The sequence below is a fragment of the Triplophysa rosa genome, linkage group LG13, assembly GCF_024868665.1.
Source record: "Triplophysa rosa linkage group LG13, Trosa_1v2, whole genome shotgun sequence".
Classification (NCBI taxonomy): Eukaryota; Metazoa; Chordata; class Actinopteri; order Cypriniformes; family Nemacheilidae; genus Triplophysa; species Triplophysa rosa.
Genome location: NC_079902.1, coordinates 23,819,704 through 23,842,858, shown reverse-complemented (window position 1 = coordinate 23,842,858; position 23,155 = coordinate 23,819,704). Strand labels below are relative to the sequence as shown.

The window sequence follows — 23,155 nt, the reverse complement described above, 5'->3', positions numbered from 1 at the left end:
TTCAGGCAGGTCTGGGTGAGCATTTGCTTTACATAGAATGCATCTTTTGTTCCCACACTTTCATTTCTGCAATTTTACACGTCTAATACATGCATGAGCAACTCATAACACACCAAAGACACAGAACAACACGTACTTCCGGCGAATGACTCCTTTAATAATATAAAAGGTTTGTAAATATTTAACGTTTTTAGCTAAAAATATGTAGCAATTTTTACGTTTTATACATTGTAATACGTCCAAATATAATGTTTCAGCATCAATAAAAACGTACAAAAATGTACGTTTTGTGCTTTTTTTACCTATAAACAATGAGACCAGGCTACTTGCATGTGTTTTTAAAATTAAATATATTATTATAAGCTTACGAATGTTAATCAAGATAAGGAGATCGTTTTCAATACCGATTTACTTGCGCAATACTGTTTTGTGTTCAGTTTGAACCCAAAAGAGGTTTGCGAAATGTATTCTATGACACAATATTAAACGTAAAGCAGACATTTCCCGAGAGATTTTTCGTAATTGCGTTTTTCTCAAAGCTTCTCATTACTGTAAACAAAATATGTGTAATGCAGCGATTTTTTTAAATCTACAGGCAGGAGGACAAATAAAACCATTTGTATGATGATATTTTTCCTTAGATTCCCCTTCTTTGTCTATTCATTCTCAAATCTGTTACAGGCGGGTTATCTGTGTTTACAACTCTGAACAACGATCTAGCAAATTAAATCAGTCAAACCCAAAGCGTGCACCAAGAAATGAAGTTCTGCTCATAAAAAAGCTGATTTAGGTCAGAGGGAAAAGAAGTGGTGTAAATCCACTCATGAGCCCGCAGGTGTGAAAACACAATCTCATAATTATGAGTTTGAAGGATTTTGTGGTTGAGAAACACACGCGGATTACCTCAGGCTGTTCTGCGTTGGGTTCTTCAGTGTGATGGCTCAATTTGGTGCTGACCCCTGAGACCCCCATTAAACTGAGCTTGAGGTGACAACTCTCCCAACGTCCCGAACAGTCCGCAAAGAGAACACACCGCAAAGCTTAAAGGGACAGTTTACCCACTCTGTCATCATTTATTCACTCTTGTGTGTTTTGTAAACCTGTACGTGAGTTCAGTTTCTTCGGTGGAACACAAAAGAAGATATTTTGAGAAATGTCAATGGACTGTTGTTTTCATTATCGACATTCTTCAAAATATCTTCTCTTGTGTTCTACAGAAGAAAGAAACTCATACAGGTTGGAACTTTGAAATGAAATAAGGATGAATAAATGAATGCTTGTGATGATGTAAACAAACATTTGCCTTATTCAGTCGTGTTGCGGTCCAGAGCTCAGTGCACCTGATGGAGTCGGCCGGGTTATATTTGTCCTGTATAAATGAGCTCCGGTCGGGTGAGAGGAGATGTGGATTTGGCCTCTGTGCGGATCTGTTGTGGCATCTCTCCAGGTCTCTGTTATGTGCCAGTGACTGCGATAATGAGACTCGTTTGTATTGTCATTTGTTTACAAGGCGTCCGCTGACCAACACCGCCAGACAGAGGACAGATGGAGACACTTACGCACTTATGTTCAGCATCCCAAATGAATCCAAGAACAAGAAGTTACAGGTATCAGACAGACAGATCACTAATCTCACATTTGTCTGCAGCTGTTATGAAGGAAGGGTTGGACAGACAAACTGATGTCAACTCGGTAATGACCGTCCGACACAAGCCCGCCGTTCAGTCCGCGGGTACAGTAACGGCACAGTATTTATCCAGCCGGAACACTTTTATCCCACAGCTACCTTTGAACTGAGGGTTGTGTTGCCATGGAAATGCTGAAATGATCTTCTATTACATATATAAACTCTGTTCACAGGCGATGTTTTCCAGTAAGTATACATGAAGAGAAACTGACTTGAAAGAACTAACAAATATCAATGAGGCATAGGCCAGTTTAATGGCTATTTTGTATTTTTTCTGTCTGACCGACATGTCCGGGAATGAATTCTACACTAAGGCTGTGTCCCAAACAACCCCCTATACCCTAATATAGTGCACTATTTGAGGGGACATCCATTTTTAGCGGTGTCCGAATTCATAGTCGACATTACTGAGTGCACTCATTCAATCCCAGGATGCATCATAATAACCAGTGTACAACCGATGTTTGTGCTTCCAGTTCACGCGTCCGAAACCGCCTACTTCCATACTATATAGTAGGCGAAAATGAGTATGAGTCATGAATAGTATGTCCGGAACCTCAGTATGCAAAAAACAGTAGGCGAGAAATACCCGGATGGTCTACTGCGCTGAGATTCGTGAGTGTGGATCAGATGGACACTTCTCTATCCATGATGCCACGGGAGCTGAGCAACGGTCAAATTACAAAAGTAAATCAAATAAATATAGCGGAAAAAAGGCGTACGTCTGTTTTTAATGTAAGTGCCAATAAATGAATTTCTAATATGTTTTTAATCAACCCTCACGTGTAAATCAAAGAGCATACGGGTCACATGACCATAAAACATTGCGGACGTAGTATGTCTGAAATGTATTCATACTACACCCACTCATACTATATAGAACGTACTGTTTTAACCATAGACATATATATATAGTATATTAACTACAATGCCGCCGCCATATTGGTGAGGGCAAAAGCCGACTATAAAGACATACGAGTGAATGGTGGAGCCGCCGTTTTCTGGATAATAACACAACATCGTTTTCATTTCTCAACTAATTTCAATACTTTTCTATTTACATGGAGTACGCAGAGACGTTTTGGCTCCAGTTAAAGATGGTTATAGACTTGAAAATGTATTTATTGTCACACGGAACTGTTAAAACTCAGGCTTGTCAAGCAATCATTTAGGCTTAAAAATTGTGTACACATCACTAATGTGAAATAATTTAGATTAGACAGCTTGTGCACTTTAAAATCCTGGGAAAAATCAAAGCAATGCGTCTTTACTTTATGACTATATACTGCTATTTCATACTAATAATGCACGGCAGTGTAATTTGTTTTACTATATCACATACATCATGTTTTACTGCTGTAACGGTTTTACCGGATTAATAAAAGAACATCTTTTATCTTTGAAAATGTCTAAAATTACTACAGAAAAAGCCATTTCCACAGTGAAAAACATTAGTTTTTATTTAATACGTAAACCAAACATTACCTTGGATGTTTTGTTCGATGATTCAAATAAATCTCGGAAACAATCTCTACACGTCTGTGTTTTATTCTCGACTACTGCAACGTGGTTTTTAATTCTGTTGCTCGTGTTGTCTTTAACGTATCACTGAACATGACGCCATCTAGTGGATTCTCACGAATAACAGGCACAAATAATGGATTTCACATTTCATTATGACAACCATTTTAAAGTAACTATCGCGATGTGATGCAACTGAACTTGTACTCTACGTACATCGTAAACCATTGAAATATGTTTAGAAATGTAAATGTCATTGTGCTTTTAATGCCGAAAACGCGCAGCTCTCCCATCGGGTTCAGTGGGCTTTATTAGGTATTTATGATGTCTATGGTTTTAACGGCCGATAGGTAGGAAATTCAGTACGTACTGTCACAGTATGCGATTTCTGACGCAGCGCGAGTGTCCGAATTTCCTCACACGCGCCTTAAAGTGCGGAAGATCTGAAACACGAGGGAACGGAAGAGGACTGTAAACACGCGTCACATCATCAGTGTTCAGGGAAACACATCAAACACGAAACTCAGTTGTGATTCTGATTTATCGTATTTGTGCGTTCAGAAGGGCTTACTGAAAATGTCCGGATTGAAGTTTTCCTCGGGCGAAACGCTTCGTTTTCTTTCGGCAGGAAATACAAATATGCAAATGAGATCTCTTAAAAAGACCCGCTGTTTCTCACAGACGAGTCCTGCTTCTGAACCAGAAATCTCACATTTGTCTACTTGAGAAACGTCTAAAGCTATGCTCAGATTGGTCTAGAAGTTTACATAAAAAAACCAAAACAAAACTCTTCCAAAACCAAATGAACATTGATTGTAGGCCTATATCTCTGTGCTCACGTGTGCCCGTTTGTATTTCTTCCAGATACGTTTAAGAGAGCAAGCGCAGATCAAACTGGTGTTTAAATGAGCTATCAAGGGCAATCTCGGAGAAATAACATTTGCGCTCCGATTGGATGTCGGTCCCGGTGGAACATCGTCATGTCAGCATCAGGATCTGTGGTGCTTGAGGAACGATCTTGGTAACCACGGCAACAGATCACAGGAGTTTACAAGCAAACTTGAACTTCCCGTCACTTCATTTTCTAAAGCTTGTGCCGAACTCACGATAATCGCCACAGAACGCTGATCCACGGGGTCTCAACTCGGTTAACATGATCACATGAGGCTCCATCTGTCCGCTCGGGTCACATCACTCATTTACCGCAAGGAAAGAATTGATACGCAACTTGAATTTGATTTAACAGAGATTTGCATTTAAAATCACCACACATTTTTGACGTTGATTCGATTTTTTGTGCAAGCCCCCTAGATTAAGAACGGCTCCGCTCGCTAAACATGAAATACACAAAATACTTTTTCATGCAATCGGCGTCTTCTCCAATTTAAATTGAACTGCAAACTAGAATGTGAGCAATTAAAAACCTGAAATACAGAGAAGGGTCTCATTAGTCGTTGCAGGTTAAATGACACGGCACATTTCAGAACGTCTCGCGCGTGCTTATACGGTCACAGACACATTCATTTATGTGTGTGAAGAATCCCAAGCATTCGTTGAACAAAGAGCTTCCTATACACAACCATATGGAGAGCATTAAAGAGTACATTCCTCGAGATCATAAAAAATACATTTCATGAAGTGTTTAATTTTGCCGTGTTTGAATGTAAGCAATCTGCCAAGTTGTAAATCCGAAGGTGAACGAATAACAAAGTTATTAGCTTATAAAAAAGGTAATCGACTCTGAATCACGCGAACAAGCCATGACCTGTCCGAATCTTTAACCACAATGTACCTACGTCACTAGAAAAATCCCCGCCTACTGACTGCGAAAACTTAACTCTCTCCTCCCCAAACACTGTACTAGCTCGTTCGTGACGTGTGCATCATGTCTAAGAGAAGCTGTGTTCTATGTAGTGAAACTAAGTCAGTCTTATTTTCACTACCAAAGGAAGAACTTCTGAGGAAAAAATGGTTACTATTTATTTTTCAAACGACACCAAAGGAGTATAAACCGAACGTTTTACTTTGCGCGCGTCATTTTACCGAAGATTGCTTCATCAATCTTGGTGCCTTTACTGCAGGATACATTAAACGTCTTTCCTTAAAAGATGTTGCAATACCAACTTTATTTGGACCTGTAAGCTCCACCGAATCACAACCTGTAAGTGTGACTCTTTATTTTTGTCTTTACTTCAAATTAAATTTGTGTGACGTTATCTCATGTCTGTGTTTAGCTAACGTTACCGTTATTTTTGGGGTTGTTACTGTTTGTTTACCTAACGTTAGCTATAAACTCGTTGCGCTAATGTAAGTGTTCAACCATATTAACTCGCAAAGTCTTTATTTCAAGAACTGCGTGGTGTACTATAGTTATAATAACATCTGAAGATACGAACACCGTACACTGTATGCCGTGATAACTAACTGTTACAAGAGAAGTGTCTAAAACAGTCCTTTTTCTTACTGGCATCTGTATAAGGATTAAAGAATGATTCGTCAGACTCGGGCTCGAGCTGGTAAGGTAAAATCGACGCCATCTCTCTCTATACACTGTTAATATCCAACCACCTGCAAACCGTAATACAGCAGTAATGATAGGCGGTCCATTTGCGACACATGCTGAACGCGTTTGACCAATCACAGCAGACTAGACCATTTGACCATCACAGCAGACTAGACCATCTGACCAATCACAGCAGACTACACTATCTGACCAATCAGATCAGACTACGCTGGCGGAAAGGCGGAGATTACACAGATGAATCGCGGAACGAATCATTTGAGAGTCAGTCAAGAAGTAAGGTAATAAAAACTGATTATTATTACGAAATAATAGTATTTTTACATCATGTATGTACATAAACTTGTTGTCGGACACTCCATAAACCAAAATAAGCCCTTATAAATATTGAGGAATGTACTCTTTAACAGAATTACAGCATTACAGAAGAAATGTCATGTGTCTGCAGAAGTTTAATCTTTATGGCAAATAACCGACACGCTTTTTCCAGCACCTGTGCCAAGCGTGTGATGTCACCTGTGTTCTGAAGCATTACGGCGCTCTTCTGTCTACGGGAATAATCTACTTTTCATTACCAACCCCACCGGCCTGCTGACAGGAGCAGGTGTGTGTGCGGGTTTATCTGCGTGTACGTGTGTGGATCCTGATCATACGTGAAGAAGGCTTTAGTCTGACGGCCCGTAAAGGTGGGGTACCTGCCGCTCAATCTGTGCCTGCTGTTGTGAGCATTTTGAGCCCTCTGAAAGCAAGTGTATAAGTACATCAGCTAGTGTGATTTTAATCCTCCTTGACCTTAGAAAAGCAGCAGGGGCTCAATTTTGCTGAAGTCACAGAACATATGATGCTGCTTACTCATAAGGGTGTCCATATGTCTATAACACCATCTAAAAGCATCCATCAAAATGAGGTTTAACATGTCTGCCATCGATCACATTCCCTGACTACATGTCTGAAGTCTCAACTATGAATAACTTTCATCGTTTATGTGATTTATTTTTTTCCACGTAAAGCTGCTTTGAAACAATGCAACACTGTAAATCAGAGCTGTATAAGTGAACCTGGATTGAAGTGAAACTTGAGTTTATGTTTCTACCATAATTTTTTTTAAGATAATTACATTTATTTTGTATAAGGGCTATATTACATTAGGGCGGTCTTCACAATTATAGACCACGAACTATGAAGAAAATCGACGCTTGACCAGCTTTAGTTTATTTAAGATGTTTTTACTTCCGTATTCTGACACATTTACGAGTGAAAAGGAGAAAATTAGTGGGCGTGGCTTGCGTTTTTCACTGCGAATTGATTGGATGTGTAAAAACAGCTGTGAAACTGGCAGCAGACAGACAGCTGAAGGGGAGGAGTTAACAGATGCTCCGGCCCAGAGCCATTGAGAGAGAGAGTTCTGCCAACAGATGTCCAAAACGCTGGAGTGTCACGTGATTCACGGAGCCTTCAGATAGTTCCAGGAAGTTATGTTTTCTCTTTAAATGCTTTATTTCTTTCATTTTTTTATTCATTAAATGGTTTTCGTCTTTAAATGGCTTAAAAGTTTACCTCAGTTGGTCTGTTTAGTGGCAGCTCCATGCCTTACTAGTAACTTCCGGGAACTATTGAGCACCTCCATTGCTGTGAAAAAACCTGTTCCATTGGAGTCAACGGAGTTGGCAGAACTCTCTCTCTCTCTCAATGGCTCTGCTCCGCCCAAGCCGTCTAGTTTACGTCATTTGAGACGGATAGTCATTTCAGGGCGGAGGTGCATTTTCAGATTTTAACTCAAGATTATGATGGTACATCAATTTTAAAAAGAAAACGACACACGTTGATAAGATATTTACTATAAACGCTACAATATTTCATGAAAAAATAAGAATTGCCGTTTTTAATTTCACTGGGACATTAATTTACCTCTGGTTTTTAAAACCAATGAAGCCTGCTGCTGAAGCGATGTGTTTTGAAATTACACAAAGTGTGTGTGTCTAATAAAAACAACGACGATATGCTTACTCAAAACAAACTCAAGGACCGCCACTTTATGGCACACCTGTCACATTTACAATCTTCTCCATCCAGGCATTAAAGATAAAAGATGCAGTGCTCGAATGCAGCAAGTGAAGTAGCCCAAATCCCATAAATTCACCCAAATGTTCTTAACTGTGACACTGTGGTAACTACGCTTATTATCTGAATCGTTAAATTGTGACTTTAGGAATGTTTGATGGAAACATTTACTTTACCGCACTAAAGAAACGACCCACCTGAAGAAGAGCACGCGTTCGGCGCTGCGCTGTTAATCTTTGGCGCCCTCCGGAGTCCTGGAGATGTCATTACAGCGCGTGACCCTCCCCACTCGCCGTATTTTAAACATTAATCACGTGTACAGTTGTCAGGAAGAGGAAACAATAGACGTTTACAGGCCGTGGACGCGAGGATGTGTGATGAATGATGCGGTCGCGCGAGTCAAGCGTGCGCAGGTGATTTACCTGCGCGAACCGGCCAGCGGACCATGCAGAAGAAAGTCTTTACTACTACAGAAGTGTGTCAAGAAGCGAGTTCTGAATCAGGGATGTAAGAGGAGCTGACACACACACACACACACACACACACACACACCTGATCCGGGTATGCCATGGGGAACTGCTGGGCTCAATGTTTCGGGCTCTTCAGAAGGGAAGCAAACCGGATCCAAAGAGGAGGAGGGTGAGTCATTTACATGTTATATAATAGTCATTGTTTTATCTGTTAGCGCAGCGGAGTTGTTCGTGAATCGCCGGTTTGTATGTGGTATCAGAAAAAACACGCCCAGAAATACTGAAAAACAGCTGACAATCTCGGTGTCGGGTCGTAAGGTTTGACTGAAATCTGTTATTGTAGATGTGTGGTTGTTGTAAACACACACAGTTGGATATCACTGGAATACGACTGGTATTAGTTGAATTGGTGTCCGGTTCGCGAACGAATCGTGTATTTGAAACTGTTCTTTCGATGCTTCGACTGAACCGATTCGCACAGGTTTTTTTAATCACTCGCAGACAGTTTGTTTTTATATTATTTTGTGTCATTTATACATTATTTATATATTATACATTCGTACTCAAATGGCTTAACATAGCAGTGATGCCAGTAAAAAACAACAGTGCGGCTTTTAAATGGGGAATTATTTAATATTACATTCAGAAACTGGTAAGCAGAGTATTTTGTGATTCAGATAAAAGCACGGGTTTACATATATATATATTATCTTCCTACACGTATTTTCTGTGGAGTTTTTGGAGTGATTACTACACAAATCAATGAATCCGTTGAACCGGCTCATTGAAACGCCCTGTTCGAACGACTCGTTTAAATGATTCCTCTGTGGTTTCCGCATTAGTTGACATCAGAGGACTCCGCCCAGAATCACCGGTGGACATCAGTCTGTATAACCTTACAGTCATCTCTCATCTGTACCGTCTTACGAGTTTGAATATTGGGTTTGCCCACCAATATCTGTGTTTTTATTGATTGTAAAATTCAGATCTTAAAATGTTTAACTTTGTTCATGAAACGCATTCATTTGTAGTCATTTAAGATAGTGACTGTCAAACAAGACATCCATGTGCGAAAAAGTCTGTCATGTTTTTGTACCTTGTAAATAACATGTTGTATAAATAATATAAATATCATTCAGTTTCTGAAAGTACCAAATCAGTCTTTTTTAATTTTTTCCAGTCATGTTGTGATGATCAGATCCCTGATCTGATCCAGAGACCTGAAAGTGGGCGTTATCTCATTGATTTTTTGTTGCTAATAGGTCAAAGTACTTCAAAAGTAGCACAGCTGGGGAACACTATACAATAGAGGTACATTTTCAGCCATTTCAAGGGGACCGTTCACTCAAAAGCAAACATTCTGTCAGCGTTTATTCACTCTCTAAACCTGTATGCGAGTTCAGTTTCTTCAGTAGAACACAAAAGAAGATATTTTGAGAAATGTCTCGGCGGTTTTGTGTTCATACAATGGAGTTGAGTGTTGTTTGAATTTCAACATTCTTCAAAATATCTTCTCTTGTGTTCTGCAGAAAGAAAGAAACCCATACAGCTTTGACATGACACGAGATGCATATAATAACTAAATAACGATAAAATGATGAAATTTTGTGAACTGTCCCTTTAATCTATTTAAACATACAGATTTCGCAGATTGTGTGACTTTGCTGTTCTGTGCTTTTGTGTTACAGTTTGAGAATCTTGTGGAGAGCGATGAGGTCAGAACACGTCACACAACATCACTGTTAGATTTCACTTCACACTTCATTTATGTCGCTCCTCTTTTGCTAACTTCATGACTCTTGTCGTCTGTTTCAGGGGGAGAGTTCTCAAAGCGGCCCCAGGTACCACATCTGTGTGATATTCACTTACTGTAGAACACATCACAGTCTGTCGGATGTTCAGGTTTGACTCCGACTGACTGCCAACACATCTGCTCTTATTTAGATTGCGGAGCAGGTGTGAACTGTGTTTTAGCACTTACACGGTTTTCTGCTGTATGATCAACTTTCAAAGACGCTCACGAGTTTGATGTCGGAGGATGCTGATGGCTATTTATATTACATCAGTGTGAGACGTTTCGGCCAATAACAATGAGAGAATCGCCTGCTGCAATTCGATTGGCTCGCTGTTCCACTTTAGAAAGTCTGAATCTGTATATTACCTTGTTTAAAAGTTCTCAAATGGCCGTTTCTCAATATGCGGTCTTGTGTCCTCGTGTTCTCGCTCTACATCATCGATAGGCGTCAAAGTCCGGTTCCGATACTCAAGAACAGAGAACGCATGAAAGTACACGGATGTGTTCTCGATATCAAGGATGCATCGAATGCAGCCTTGCGCACGTACTGAACCCGCTTGAAGTCACTGCGGCGCGTCCATCCATCCGAGGCTGCCACGAGAACACAAGTCTGTTCGTTACGTTCTTGGAATTGAGAAACGGCTGAATGTCTGACTGAACTGTGGGTGTGTGTGAGGTGTGGCTTGCGTTTGACCTCTGCTCTCTCCTCTCATTGGTCCAGACCCATCATTGAGGAGGAGATGGGACACTTGAAGGAGCATCGCTACACTGCCATCTCAGACGCACAGGCGCTGATCGACGAGAAGCTGAACGCAGAGGTACAGATCTCCTCTGTCTCGCTATCGCCCATCCACATTATTTTTCATTTCATTTGATTTTTAGCGAAACATAAAATGCCGTTGACCTCCCACGACGCTGTCAGCAGCACCTTTGCTTTGTCAGGAGTTTGTCCTCTTTCTTTTCGTTTTTCTTACCCCTGCTTTTAGTTAACCTTCTTTTTTTCTTTTGTGATTTCTGCCCAGTTAGTGGCAGAAGAGGAGAAGTTAAGGCTAGAAGAGGAGGCATTATTTGCCGCCCAGCGCGAGGCAGCGCGGCTCGCTATGGAACGAAAGCTAAAGGAGGTGAGGCGTTGACAGAGAGCACGCCCCATCCTTCTCTTACAAATCTATGACGCCTTCGGTTCTGTGCAACACGACTGGAATCTGACTGATGTGCTGTTCATCATTTGTCTGCTGTCATTCAAACCAAAGCGTCTTAAATAAATGATAATGTGCGATGAATAGTTCACATCAGAGACTCTTAATGTTCTTTTGACATGAAATTTAAACTCAGCATTAACACTAATTAAACTCGATTGATTCCAAATGGTGTAAATAAAAATCGACTAACTGAAGTAATACCACAGTAAATGTCCTTCATCTTCTCCCGTTTGCATTTTTGTTCCCATGATTGTGTTTCTTTTTATTTGCCCTCATGATTTGGTTTGTTTGTGATCCGTGGATCATTTGACCATCTGTTACACTTGATGTTTGTATCTCAGCAGGACACCAAACATTGGCACAAGCTGATGGAAATCATTTCAGCTGCATCACTTCATAGATTTAAAACACTTTTGGTGGAATATATGTGGCACCCATCGTTTTTTAAACTTGTGTTTTCAGGGGAAGCCGCAGTCAAAGAGGATCAAACTCCGGACAGAAGCGCAGAGCAATGATGCTCGACACAAGCCGTAAGTCTAAGTCTGCTTTATTGTCAATTCTGCCACATGGGCCGTACATACATATAGAGGATTGAAATTGCGTTACTCTCAGACCCATGGTGCATACAAATAGCACTTACACAGAATAAAAATATATAAAAAGAAATACAGATTATATATATATATAAGACCACAAACACATTGACATTGAATGCGTTTAGATCCTATAGTGCTATAGGGAGTGTTTTTGTGTGCAAACTCCTGAAGCCAGTTAGCATTTGAAGACTTGCGGTTTCATCGCTCCAAAGTCTTTGGGTTTTCTGAGTGGGTTTTTGCTAAATCGCCTGAAATAAGGTCTGTGGTTAACTAAACCTCTAGATATTTTCACGTTTTATTCTATGACAAAAAAAACACCAGTCATAACCCGCTTGTGATATTTTAAAGCCTTTGACCCGATTCACATTTCGCGTCTAAAACCGTGCGGAAAACGCGAGCAGCGCTGCTTTCTCTCTTTAAATGACCCGCGGTGCGCACGCACGCGGCTCTCCGAATAGTTGAACTATTTCCATCTCGATGCGGTGCCGACCGTGTCGCCCCCCGCGTCTACATTTAAAATAACGAATATGCGCACGGAAAAGACACGAAATGTGAATCGGGCCTTATTGTGTCTTACAAACGGCGGTTGCTAACAAGTTCCTAAAAGCAACTACTTCCTTTGGCGGGGACGTTAGATGCATCTAAATCTTACAAATAATGCAGGATCAAGCTAGAAAAAAATAAAATGGCGGCCGAGACGCTGGTTTGAGCATGGTTTTGTGTAAAAGTTTGATTTTCACTTTCGAAAACTTTGATTGCATTTCTAGCAAGAAATTAGTATTGTACTGTAGTTACTAACCACAACGCTGCAAGCTTTTTCTTTTACAAAAAGTGCCATTGTCAACTTTTTCTTGTTAAAAAATAAGTCAAAAGTGAACACAGCCTTATACAGTCATACTGTAGTAATTATCTCTGTTCTGATGATGTCACAGCTTGTGTGATGAGGTAATCACGTGTGTGGGTTCTGTTTCTTTAGCAAAGAGTCAGACGAAGAGTTTGATGTGTTCTATCTGCGGAATGTGAAAGCTCAGTCTGATGCTTACCGCTCCAACAGTGAGTTATGTTTGGTCCAAATGATGCACTTTTTCATTTTTCATCAAATTTTTGCACTTTGTGAAAAAACAAAACGTACAGCAGAGGCCAATAGTGAAGTTCAAATGTGAAAATGTGATTTTTATTTTATTTTATTCAAATATACAGTGGCTTGCAAAAGTGTTCAACCCCCTTCATTTTATTCACATGTTGTTATGCTGCTGCCTTATCTTAAACTACTTTAAATGATTATTTTTTTACATTAATCTACACTCCATGCACAATAATGACAAAACAAAAAACTGATTTTTGACAGCTTTGCAAATTTATTAAAAATAAAAAACTAAAATAAGTACATTGCATAAGTATTCATACCCTTTTCTGGGACACTTGAAATTTAGCTCAGAAGCATTAGTTTTGCTTGTTGATGTTTCTACACTTCGAGTGGAGTTAACCTGTGCCAAACTCAATTGAATAAGTATGATTTGGAGCGGCACATTCCTCTCTATAAAGGGTGCAACAGCTGAAAATGCATATCAAAGTAAAAACCAAGGATATCATGTTATTTTCAAAATGAACACACAAACTTTGTGTGTGGTTTTAAAGGACTCAGTTCTGAAACGAACGCAGTGACCCCGAACACCGAGAGCAGCTGGGACTTCACCAGTAAAACTGATGCCACCTCACTGGATCTGGAGTGGGAGGATGAGGAGGGTGAGTGACAGAAATATGATCAGTTTCAGGCGGGGTTTGTCTCAAACAGTATTGCTGTAATATTTAGAAAAGGAACACGTTTTTATTGTCTCGATGTTTAAGATGCATTTGTTTCTTTATATCAGGAATGAACAGGATGGGTCACGCATGGGAGCGCTCCAAAACAGAGGAGGACATTTTACGGGCGGCTCTTCATCCAGGTGGGAAACAGTTGGGCAGCGGACCCACCTCCACCTCAGAAGACTCCAACGCTCTGGAATGGGAGAACGATTTTGTGAGCGCTCATGTCGAGGACGGTGGTGACCGTGGCGATGAGGACTTTGAGGGGTTTGTTAATCCAGTTCTGGACACGCCCACTGAGGAGGCGGAGCATAAAGACAGCTCTGAGCATCAGGATAGATAGTCCATATAGGGCTTTCAGTGTGATGTCACAGCAGACCCGTCAGACAATACAGAACTTATTTATATCGCAGCATCATTGTGATGATTCTGACAGAAAAATACAAGGAACAAAAACAACTACAGAAGCGATTGAATGTGTGCTTCATCATTGGATGAATCTCACGTGAACACATCAGGGTTACTTTTTATTTGCTCCTAGTTTTTTGAGAACCATTAAGATTCTTTGCATCTTGACATAAATATTTTCATGATAGTCGAGCATGTTTTCCTACCAAATTTAATTACTGCCAACATTAAAAATGTTTTGTCATTTCTAATCTTCTCGATGGGGCTTTATTATAATAAAACAAGTGTACCGTTTACAAAACCGTAAACCGGTGACTTTCAAAACATACATTATTGTGGCTTTAAATCATAAACTAAAGTATGTACAGTGTATGACAAGTTAAAGATTTAAATAATTTCTCCACATTAAAGTAGATTTTTCTTGTATTACAGTGATTGTTATGAAAATTACAATTAAACTTTTGTCACAAATCAGAACAGCACATTCCTCTTTATGGTTCTTAAGACTTTTTATCTTAAAACGAAATATAATTTCATCAGTCTTGAGGATTTTTGTTTTTAAATGCATCCGTAATTTATTTTCGCTGATTTATATCTATGTTGGCTGAACGTTGAAATTAATATCAGAATTGGAAAAATGGACTTAATACTTCAAAAGTTGACAGAACTGAATGAAGTGCAGTCGTAGAAGACGTGTTTGGTTTGATGAAAGCATCGTTCATTTGAGCCATTGTTGTTTTCTGTCATTTCTATGAAACAATGATGACAGTGTTTTGCATGTAACGCAGATCTTAACTGTGAGGGTCATGAAACATCCGCTGGGGTCTGAAGTATGCAGGACACACACTGTTAGAAAGGGAGGAAATGAAAACACTTGTTGCCTCAATGGAGAGGTGGATTTGAGAATATTAACATTCCACAAGTGCTTTTAACATTTGCTGTGTTTTTGTGGCTCACAGCTCCAGATCCACTAATGTTGTCTATCGGTTATTCACAACTTGGATGAAATGGAGAGAAAAGAGAGAGAAAACTTGAATGTAATGTAATCCTGGAGACACTGCCAGACATTGAATGAATTTTGCTGTAGATGATGATTATTAATACAAATAATGTGATCCTCTATACAGGATGACATCTGTATTTAATTCATCACACTTCACCCCAGAATGTAAATGAACTAGAGATTGTATATGAAGTCCGTTTTAGGATCATAATGATATTTTGTGTATTGAATGTTTCTGAAATTTCAATGAGATTTTGGTACATTCTGACTTGTCATGAAAACATAGTTAAATGCTTAAAATCTCAACAGTCCTAAAATATTATGCAATTATTTTGCCCCGTTTGGATTTTGGGGTGAATTGTGACTTTTTTGACACATCTGTCGCTGGATAAATAAACAAGGCACTAAATTGTTAACGTCAGATGTATTGAGAGTACATTTGGTACTTAATATTCAAGGGCGTCTTGGGTCAACCCCAAAAGATAATTCATCTGAAATATCACTAAAGCTTTAAATGTGTTTGAATGAATGCTGATGTGTATGTGAAGGATTGATAATGAACACTAAAGGCCTTTAAGAGCTCAGGCTTCACTCTTATGTGTTCTAGTCCAGGGGTTTTCAAACTGGGGTCAGGGGGCCCCAGGGGCCTCCAGAAGGATGCAAGGGGTCCCCCAGAAATTTTCTAGGAAAAAAGATTAGGCAAAAATGATCAAAGTCCACAGTGTTTATCTGCGTTTTTTGCTATGGATAGTTTCCAGAATTGTTTATATTTGAATCTTTCTAGTGAGTTTTTCTCACTATAGTTTCTTTTTTCGGACTCAAAGTGAAATTGTTGCTGACTATTTAGGTTTAGAAACAATATGTTGTCTTTATAATATTCTGTTTACTGTTTATTCTACAAATTTTTAAGCGTTTCTTTACACAGAAAAAAACATAGATTGATATATATTTTAGAAAAGGGGGTGCCTTACAAAAGGTTAATCATATTTGGGGGTCCTTGCCATCATAAAGTTTGAAAACCCCTGTTCTAGTCGATAATGCTGTGAACAAAAATGTCACTACAACCAAAAGATGTGTGTGGAGTACAATCATGTTCTTTTCTGATTCTCTCAACATGTCACCTGAACGTGATCACGCCAGTGTTTCATTTCTTTACCTTGATTTTGAAGCTCCTGTTGTTTGAAGGGTTTGGGAGCAGGTGTATAAAGATGTGAATAAACATTGAACTGATGGAAGATTTCATCCTGAAAAAAATGATTTTATGAAAAGAGATTATTAAATTATGCTATTATGTTCCTGTTTTTAACAAAACAATTGAGTTAAAATAACGTAAAAAAAATCTTGGGAATAATTTTTAAAAGATTTTAATTATTTTGTTTAATTTTTATTGAACAAATTATTAAGTAAATCCAACTCAATTGTATTGTTAAACCCGTTTAAATTGGTCAAAATAAGGTTATTTATGTATTTTGTGTTGAGATTACATAAATCATTTTGTAGTTATAACTACTTTGGCAGTTGATCTGTAGTTCCCAGCATGCTTTGCATCTGACTGCATTAGGAGATTCATTTTCCAGATTAACTGTCATTTTTAAGTGTTTTTCTGTAAAAGGAAAGACTTTTTGTTGATTTATCTTTGAGATTTAGCTGAGTTTGGGTATTATTTTAAGTGGTGCTTGTGCCTATAGGCTGAGGGAGGCACAATATTAGTCATGAAGTGTGTTATTTCACTTATTGAGCAGTAACTGACATCTATGATGTCAAAAATAATATATTTCAATATGAAAGTAAGTGAAGTTTGAGTTAGGCACGTGTTTTTGTTCAACGTAATCTTTTTTGTTTACTTGACATTTTAACAAATACTACAGTAAGGGCCCTATTTTCACGATCTATGCGCATGGTCCATGTGCACTCAGGGCGTGTCCGAATCCACTTTTGCTAGTTTAACGACGGGAAAACGGGCGCATGGTCTAAACGGGTTGTCCCGATTCTCTTAATGAGTAATGGGTGTTTTTTGGGCGTAACGTGCAATAAACCAATCAGAGTGTCATCTCTCATTCCCTTTAAGAGCCAGTTGCGCTCGCGCCATGGCGGATTCGCGATTTTCACGGCGGAATTTGCAAGAGCAAAGACTGGACGCTTCTCCAGAGAGGAAACGCATTTGCTCGTGCGTGAGGTTAAAGCGCGCGAGCAGATCATCTACATGACAAGCCGAATTTTTATCTTTATGTACACAATAATAATCTTTTACATTGTAATCCATTTATTTTTTATATTTGGCATGTTTGTGTGCTTGCACAACAAGGCTAAATAAAATAAATAAACTTACTAATAAGGTAAATTATAGTTTAAGATTATCATTCATAATCTAATAGCATTTGAAATTTTGTGGTGAAGACATGTCAGGTGACCGCGTCCTTTATCCAGCTCTATCATCTCAGCTCTTGTCAGGTCCCCACTTCCCATTCTCCGCTCTACCATCAGGTCAGGCCATGAACTGCATCCTGCTCGCTGTGGTAACCTTGGAACAATGAGACAAGACTGGCTGAGAGTAGAGTACTGTTCTGTACTCTTTGATGCAACAAGTACATCAGTTGTGTTTCTGGTTCCGGTTGATCTAACTAATGCAGCCTAAACCCTCTGAAGATTTATATTATGGAAGAGTAGTGTATGCAAGATTAAAAAGACTATTCCAAAGTTTAGGCGCTAGATAGGAGAAGGATCTACCACCGGCACTTGATTTTGAAATTCTAGGTATTACCAACTGACAGGACGCCTGAGAGCGTAATGCACGTGAAGGACTGTAATACAAAAGGAGTTCATTCAAGTACTGAGGAGCTAAACCATGTATGGCTTTATAGGTAATAAGCAAGATTTTAAAGTTAACGCAATGCTTTATAGGTAACCAGTGCAAGGTTGACAGGACCGGGCTAATATGTTCATACTTTTTTGTACGTGTAAGAATTCGAGCTGCCGCGTTTTGGACCAGTTGGAGTTTTTGTAATAAACCTGCAGCGCAACCACCTAACAGTGCATTACAGTAATCTAGTCTTGATGTCATGAATGCATGAATTAACTTCTCTGCATTTGACAGTGACAGCATATGACGTAGTTTAGATATATTCTTAAAATGGAAAAACGCAATTTTACAGGTGTTGGCTACGTGGCTCTCAAATGACAGATTACTATCGAATAGAACGCCAAGATTCTTTGCTGACGACGAGGGTTTTATGGAACATCCGTCAATAGTTAAACAATATTCTTATTCTAGAACCTAAATACTGTTCACTTAACACAGTTTTGTGTTGAAGAATCAAGATCCAGACAAAAAGATTGATTCCAGATTCGTTGGTGTCGGTCTGTTGTTCTTCACCTGTTTATTTCAAGAGTAAATTTTGAAGAGTGAAGATTTCCTTAAAACCCAAATCCAGTTGGCTCACACATTCCACACATATGAAGATTGTACATACGGCAAAACAATCAAACTTGTTCTCACAACATCACATATAAATATAGAATAAATAAATCGACGAATAAAACACGTTCCTCAAACAAATATATATACAGTGCAGAATGTCACATGAGATCAGTGAAGAATGATGAAAGATTACGTACATCACTTCATCCGATCACACAAATCAAAAGTGAAAAAATACAGAAACGCGACTCGATCTGCACAGCAGTATTTCAAATAAAAAGAAAGTGTTTGCATTACAAATGTAAAAATCTTTCAAAAGAAGAAGTTCACTTGAGGCGGCAGACACAGTGCAGCAGTTCAGTCGCTGGTTTAAGGTTTGTGCTCGTTCGCTTTAATAACGGCCGAGAGACTGAGACAAACTGAGTAAAAAACACAGAGAGAGAGAGAGGAGGAGAGCAGGAGAGACACGCCCACTATCAGAGCGGGCTCGTCCATTCACCCTGCTCCTTCTGTTGGTGGGCGTGTCCCGGGGGCGGGCTCTGTCTCGTGGGCGGGGCGGTTTGTCAATGGGCACAGTGTTGCGAGGCGGAGAGACGTGACCCGGCCAATCCTCACTGAACCTGTCGCCCGCTTCAGCACCGAGTCCAGAACCACCCGAACCCTCTGCCTCACCTGCACACACACACACAGTGTATAATGTCCAAACACAAACACACAATGAGAAGCAGAAATAAAAGTCCCTCACCGTCTATGAAGTCAGCGTCTCGTCCGCTGTGAGCGAGTCTCAGTCTGTTTGTGGCCACTCGCAGCTCCATGATCAACTGTCGGGTTTTAACGTTGGGTTGAGCGACATCGACTTCCACCTCAGGATTGTTAATCTGATTGACTAAACCATCAGCCATAACCGACGGGAGGTATCTACACACACACACGTTACTGGATACACACATCTCTACAGTTTCACATAGAATATGCTGTAGGCGAGTCTCAGCACCTGCCGCGTGTCTGTCCGTTCCAGCAGCGATCCTCATTGGTCACATCAGCTGACATCTTGTCATCGTTACAGATGGTGTGGGGCAGAGCTACCCAGAATCCTCTCATGGGCCGCAGACGCTCCTGTAAGGCCTCCACCTGACCACACACACGTGATTATTCTGACACGGTCTTTCTGTGATTGATGTTGGTATATTTTGAGATGTGTCATGTTTGTCTCTCACGAGTCTGTCCAGATTGGTTCCCGCAGCAGTGGTGGGTTTCTCTTCAGGTCTGTAGGTTCTGAAAGCTCTCTCTCGCTCTCTGAGCGAGCGCTTGCTCCTGCCGAGGGTCGGTCGAGGATTCCCACAGCCCTGAAAAACCTGCAGACGACATCAGTGTGTGTGTGTGAAGACGTGTGTATGTCTTTTAATTTGTGTGTGTGAGATAGTGTGTTCAGTGTGTGTGCGTGTCTGTTAGTGTTAAAGTGTGTGTGTGTGTGTGTGTTCATGTTTGTATATCCCGGTGGGGACCTAAACCTGAATGCACACCAACACATGGGGACTCGCGTCACTGTGGGGACCAAAATTGAGGTCCTCATGGGCAAAAAAGCTTATAAATTGTACAGAACAATATTTTTTAAAAATCTAAAAATGCAAAAAGTGTTCTATGATCTTTAGGTTTAGGGGTTGGGTTAGGAGATAAAATATTCTGTGTTTGTACAGTATACAACTCATTACGCCTATGGACTGTCCCCACGGAGATAGTAAACCAGACATGTGTGTGCGTGTGAGAGTGTATGTCCAGTGTGTGTGTGTGTTGATACCTTAGTAGAAATAGTAATGCTGTTCTCCTGCATGTACATGATTCCCTCAGACACCTTCACAGCGATTGAATCTGCGGCCAGCTCGAAATGAAACGGTCCACTGATCTTCTCCACCAGCGTCATGAGAGCGTCTGTCACCAGTGACACGCATCAGCATCATTACACTATAAACAAACTACACACTACACAATCACATCTCACTCGAGAGATACTTCTGCTCACCCATGAAATTGTTCCACTCAGAGTCTAAATCAGCCTGATTGGCCAGACAACCCTTCATGACGTTGAGACAGAGCGAATGACAGGGCTTGAGGGCGGGAACTCCACGACACAGCGGACAATACCACTGACGCATTAAAGCCCGCACACACTCGCTCCCTACAGTCAACTGAAGACACACACACACACACACACACACATTTAGATTCAGTCACACTACTATTCAACTCTTAAGACATACAAACACACAAGCACAGTAATACTGACTCACCTTTGATGCTTTACTCACGATGTCTCTACCGGCAGCTAAACCCTGAACTAACGCCCGCGCCGCAGTTAACGCTCGAGACACCTGTAACACACACACACACGCGTGATTCACATGAAAAATATTTTTGAAATGGCAGAAGCATCTGAGGTTGACAACAGAACAATGTATGTGAATTCACATATATGTGGTTGTGTGTTCAGTGTGTGTGCCTCTGTAGTGTGCGTGCGTGTGTGTGCGTGTGTTCATGTTTGTATATCCCGGTGGGGACCTAAACCTGAATGCACACCAACACATGGGGACTCTTGTCACTGTGGGGACCAAAATGGTCCCCATGGGCAAAAGAGCGTATAAATTGTACAGAACAATATTTTTTACAAATCTAAAAATGCAAAAAGTGTTCTATGATCTTTAGGGTTAGGGATAGGGGATAGAATACACAGTTTGTACAGTATAAAAACATTACGCCTATGGACTGTCCCCACGGAGATAATAAACCAGATGTGTGTGTGTGTGTGTGTGTGTTCAGTGTGTGTGTGTGTGTGTGTTACTTCCTGTGTCCTCGTAAACTAGATCGCTTAGAAAACATACTAAATGGTGATTTTTTAAAAAGGAAAAACATGCCAAAGGTTTTCTGTGATGTTTGGGATAGAGAATAGAATATACAGTTTGTACGGTATAAAAATCATAACGTCTATGGACAGTCCTCGTAAACCATGTGTGTGCATGTGTGTGTGTGTGTGTGTGTGTTGTGTGATGGTTTTGTAACCTGTAATCTCAGTTTATGTGGTAAATCTCCAAAAGGTCTCAGTTGTTCAGCGTGTTTGCTGACACACTCCAGATAATCTTCACTGAACTCATACTGAGGGTTTACCAGAGTAAACACACGCTCCACCAGACCTGCCCAGAAATCAGCCAGAACCTCCGACAGACTCACTCTACCCCCTACACAAAAACACACACAATCACACACATACTGTATACTGCCGTGTTTTCCTGTAAACACACACCTGTGTAGTAGCCGCGCAGGTCTGAGAACAGCTGACGGAACATGTGAGCGTTCTGAGCGTACAGATGCCCGTACGTCTGCGTGAACATCTGATTCATGGATTTTTCTGCCGCATCCATCAGCTCCCGGAAGAACTCTGACATCACAGGGTCAGAGGGCAAGAAAAAGAGCATTAGCCACAGTTAGAGCTCCAGATGTCGCATGCTCTCTGCAAGGTCCTCCTCACCGTCAAATCTGTGATGTCTCTGTGTGAAGGTGGTGAGCAGGAACTGACTGGTGTCCTGGACCGCAGACAGAAACTCAGCTTCGCTCTGATGTGTTAGTGTGTCCTCCATCAGACTGGAGCAGCAGGTGTAGTCCTGCGAGCAGACGCGCAGATGTTCTCCTGACAATCACACACACATCCCAACATCTTCACTCCGGTCAGGCTTCGTGTTGAATTTACAGAATTGTTCAGTTGTCAACCTCAGATGCTTTTTAAACCTTTCTTCAAAGTCTGCCATTTCAAAAATACTTTTGTGTTTTATCATGCTGCTGGAGAATGTAAAGTTGATGATTACAGAATCAACATAAAAAAACATTTTATGACTTCAGACGTCTAGACAAATAGACAGACAGACTGTGGATGGATGGACGGGTGAATGAATGGAAATGATGATCCATCTTCTTTGTTTTAATTATATATTCATTGTAAGCTGAAGCTGTGTGTGTGTGTTGGTCTTACCGTTGATGTGTGTGTGTGGGGCTGTGTTCAGCGTGTGTTTCTCTCCATACACCCGGCGTGACTCCCCACAGCTCCTTGTGCCGCCCGCTGACCCGCACAACGCGAGCAAACTTACAAACATGACCATCTTCTTCATCATCATCATCATAAAAATAAAACAGTCCTTTGCGCTGACAGATACTGGAGACGATTAAACCTCTGAGTGATGCAGACCCTCCACCATCCCATCAGCCCGCAGACTGTCTTTGTCCCGGCTGAGTGTTCACGCACACACCCCACATGCACCCCAATCACACTCTCCCTCCCTCTTTCTCCCCATCTACACACACACACACACACACACACACACACACACACACACTCAAGCTCTGTCTGAACAATAGACACACACCACCCCCTGCTTTCTCTTCACAGCACAAGCCTTTTCATTCAATCAGTCAATCAGACACATTATAAACAGCATCATTTTTTCACTTGTCTTTTTATATATTTTTATATTTCTTTGTCATTTTCTTGATAAAGTTGCTTTGCCACAATGCACATTATGAGAAATGCTATAGAAATAAAACTGAATTTCTCTCAGAAGATATTCATTTATTTATTTGTGTGTTTATATTTCATTACTTTATTATGACATTTTATGAACGTGAAG

At 40.4% G+C, this 23,155-nt stretch overlaps 2 protein-coding genes and 1 long non-coding RNA gene across 6 annotated transcripts in view; 1 reads left to right on the top strand and 2 right to left on the bottom strand.

The window, feature by feature from the left end:
* The window catches only part of LOC130563637 (uncharacterized), a 30,548-nt gene extending 22,108 nt beyond the window's left edge, over positions 1–8,440 (bottom strand). For 2 of the 3 annotated variants that reach the window (XR_008964145.1, XR_008964143.1), the window contains exon 1: positions 7,988–8,098. This is a non-coding gene — a long non-coding RNA (uncharacterized LOC130563637). Of the gene's footprint in view, positions 1–7,987; positions 8,099–8,342 lie in introns of those variants that run through there. The other variant, XR_008964144.1, reaches the window with a different exon arrangement.
* Positions 8,128–16,304, top strand: ap1ar (adaptor related protein complex 1 associated regulatory protein). Of its 2 annotated transcripts, XM_057349323.1 has the most exons (10): positions 8,130–8,429; positions 9,523–9,571; positions 9,949–9,975; positions 10,076–10,101; positions 10,777–10,873; positions 11,078–11,176; positions 11,717–11,784; positions 12,827–12,903; positions 13,489–13,596; positions 13,722–16,304. In XM_057349323.1, the coding sequence occupies exons 1-10, from the start codon at positions 8,359–8,361 to the stop codon at positions 13,997–13,999; spliced, it is 900 nt and encodes a 299-aa protein (XP_057205306.1). In that variant the 5' UTR covers positions 8,130–8,358; the 3' UTR covers positions 14,000–16,304. The 2 variants fall into 2 exon arrangements, with proteins under 2 accessions (XP_057205307.1, XP_057205306.1); XM_057349324.1 differs by lacking the exon at positions 11,078–11,176 and having other exon boundaries at positions 8,128–8,429.
* Positions 16,305–18,426: 2,122 nt separating this feature from the next.
* Positions 18,427–22,752, bottom strand: gpc2 (glypican 2). Its single transcript, XM_057349645.1, has 11 exons — positions 22,504–22,752; positions 22,006–22,164; positions 21,781–21,915; positions 21,540–21,715; positions 20,774–20,854; positions 20,506–20,671; positions 20,284–20,414; positions 19,703–19,840; positions 19,480–19,616; positions 19,231–19,403; positions 18,427–19,157 (listed from the first exon to the last, which is right to left on the bottom strand). The coding sequence occupies exons 1-11, from the start codon at positions 22,649–22,651 to the stop codon at positions 18,877–18,879; spliced, it is 1,725 nt and encodes a 574-aa protein (XP_057205628.1). The 5' UTR covers positions 22,652–22,752; the 3' UTR covers positions 18,427–18,876.
* Positions 22,753–23,155: the final 403 nt, after the last annotated feature.

Bases quoted from the DNA above. Each gene is read 5' to 3' on its own strand.
- ap1ar (XM_057349323.1), top strand. From the start codon at position 8,359: ATGGGGAACTGCTGGGCTCAATGTTTCGGGCTCTTCAGAAGGGAAGCA. The intron at 8,430-9,522 runs GTGAGTCATTTA...TGTTGCTAATAG, and splicing joins CGGATCCAAAGAGGAGGAGG to GTCAAAGTACTTCAAAAGTA. The intron at 9,976-10,075 runs GTCAGAACACGT...CGTCTGTTTCAG, and splicing joins ATCTTGTGGAGAGCGATGAG to GGGGAGAGTTCTCAAAGCGG.
- gpc2 (XM_057349645.1), bottom strand. From the start codon at position 22,651: ATGATGATGATGATGAAGAAGATGGTCATGTTTGTAAGTTTGCTCGCG. The intron at 21,916-22,005 runs GTGAGGAGGACC...CTGTGATGTCAG, and splicing joins GAGACATCACAGATTTGACG to AGTTCTTCCGGGAGCTGATG. The intron at 19,158-19,230 runs GTGAGGGACTTT...GTGTGTGTGCAG, and splicing joins AGACGCTGACTTCATAGACG to GTGAGGCAGAGGGTTCGGGT.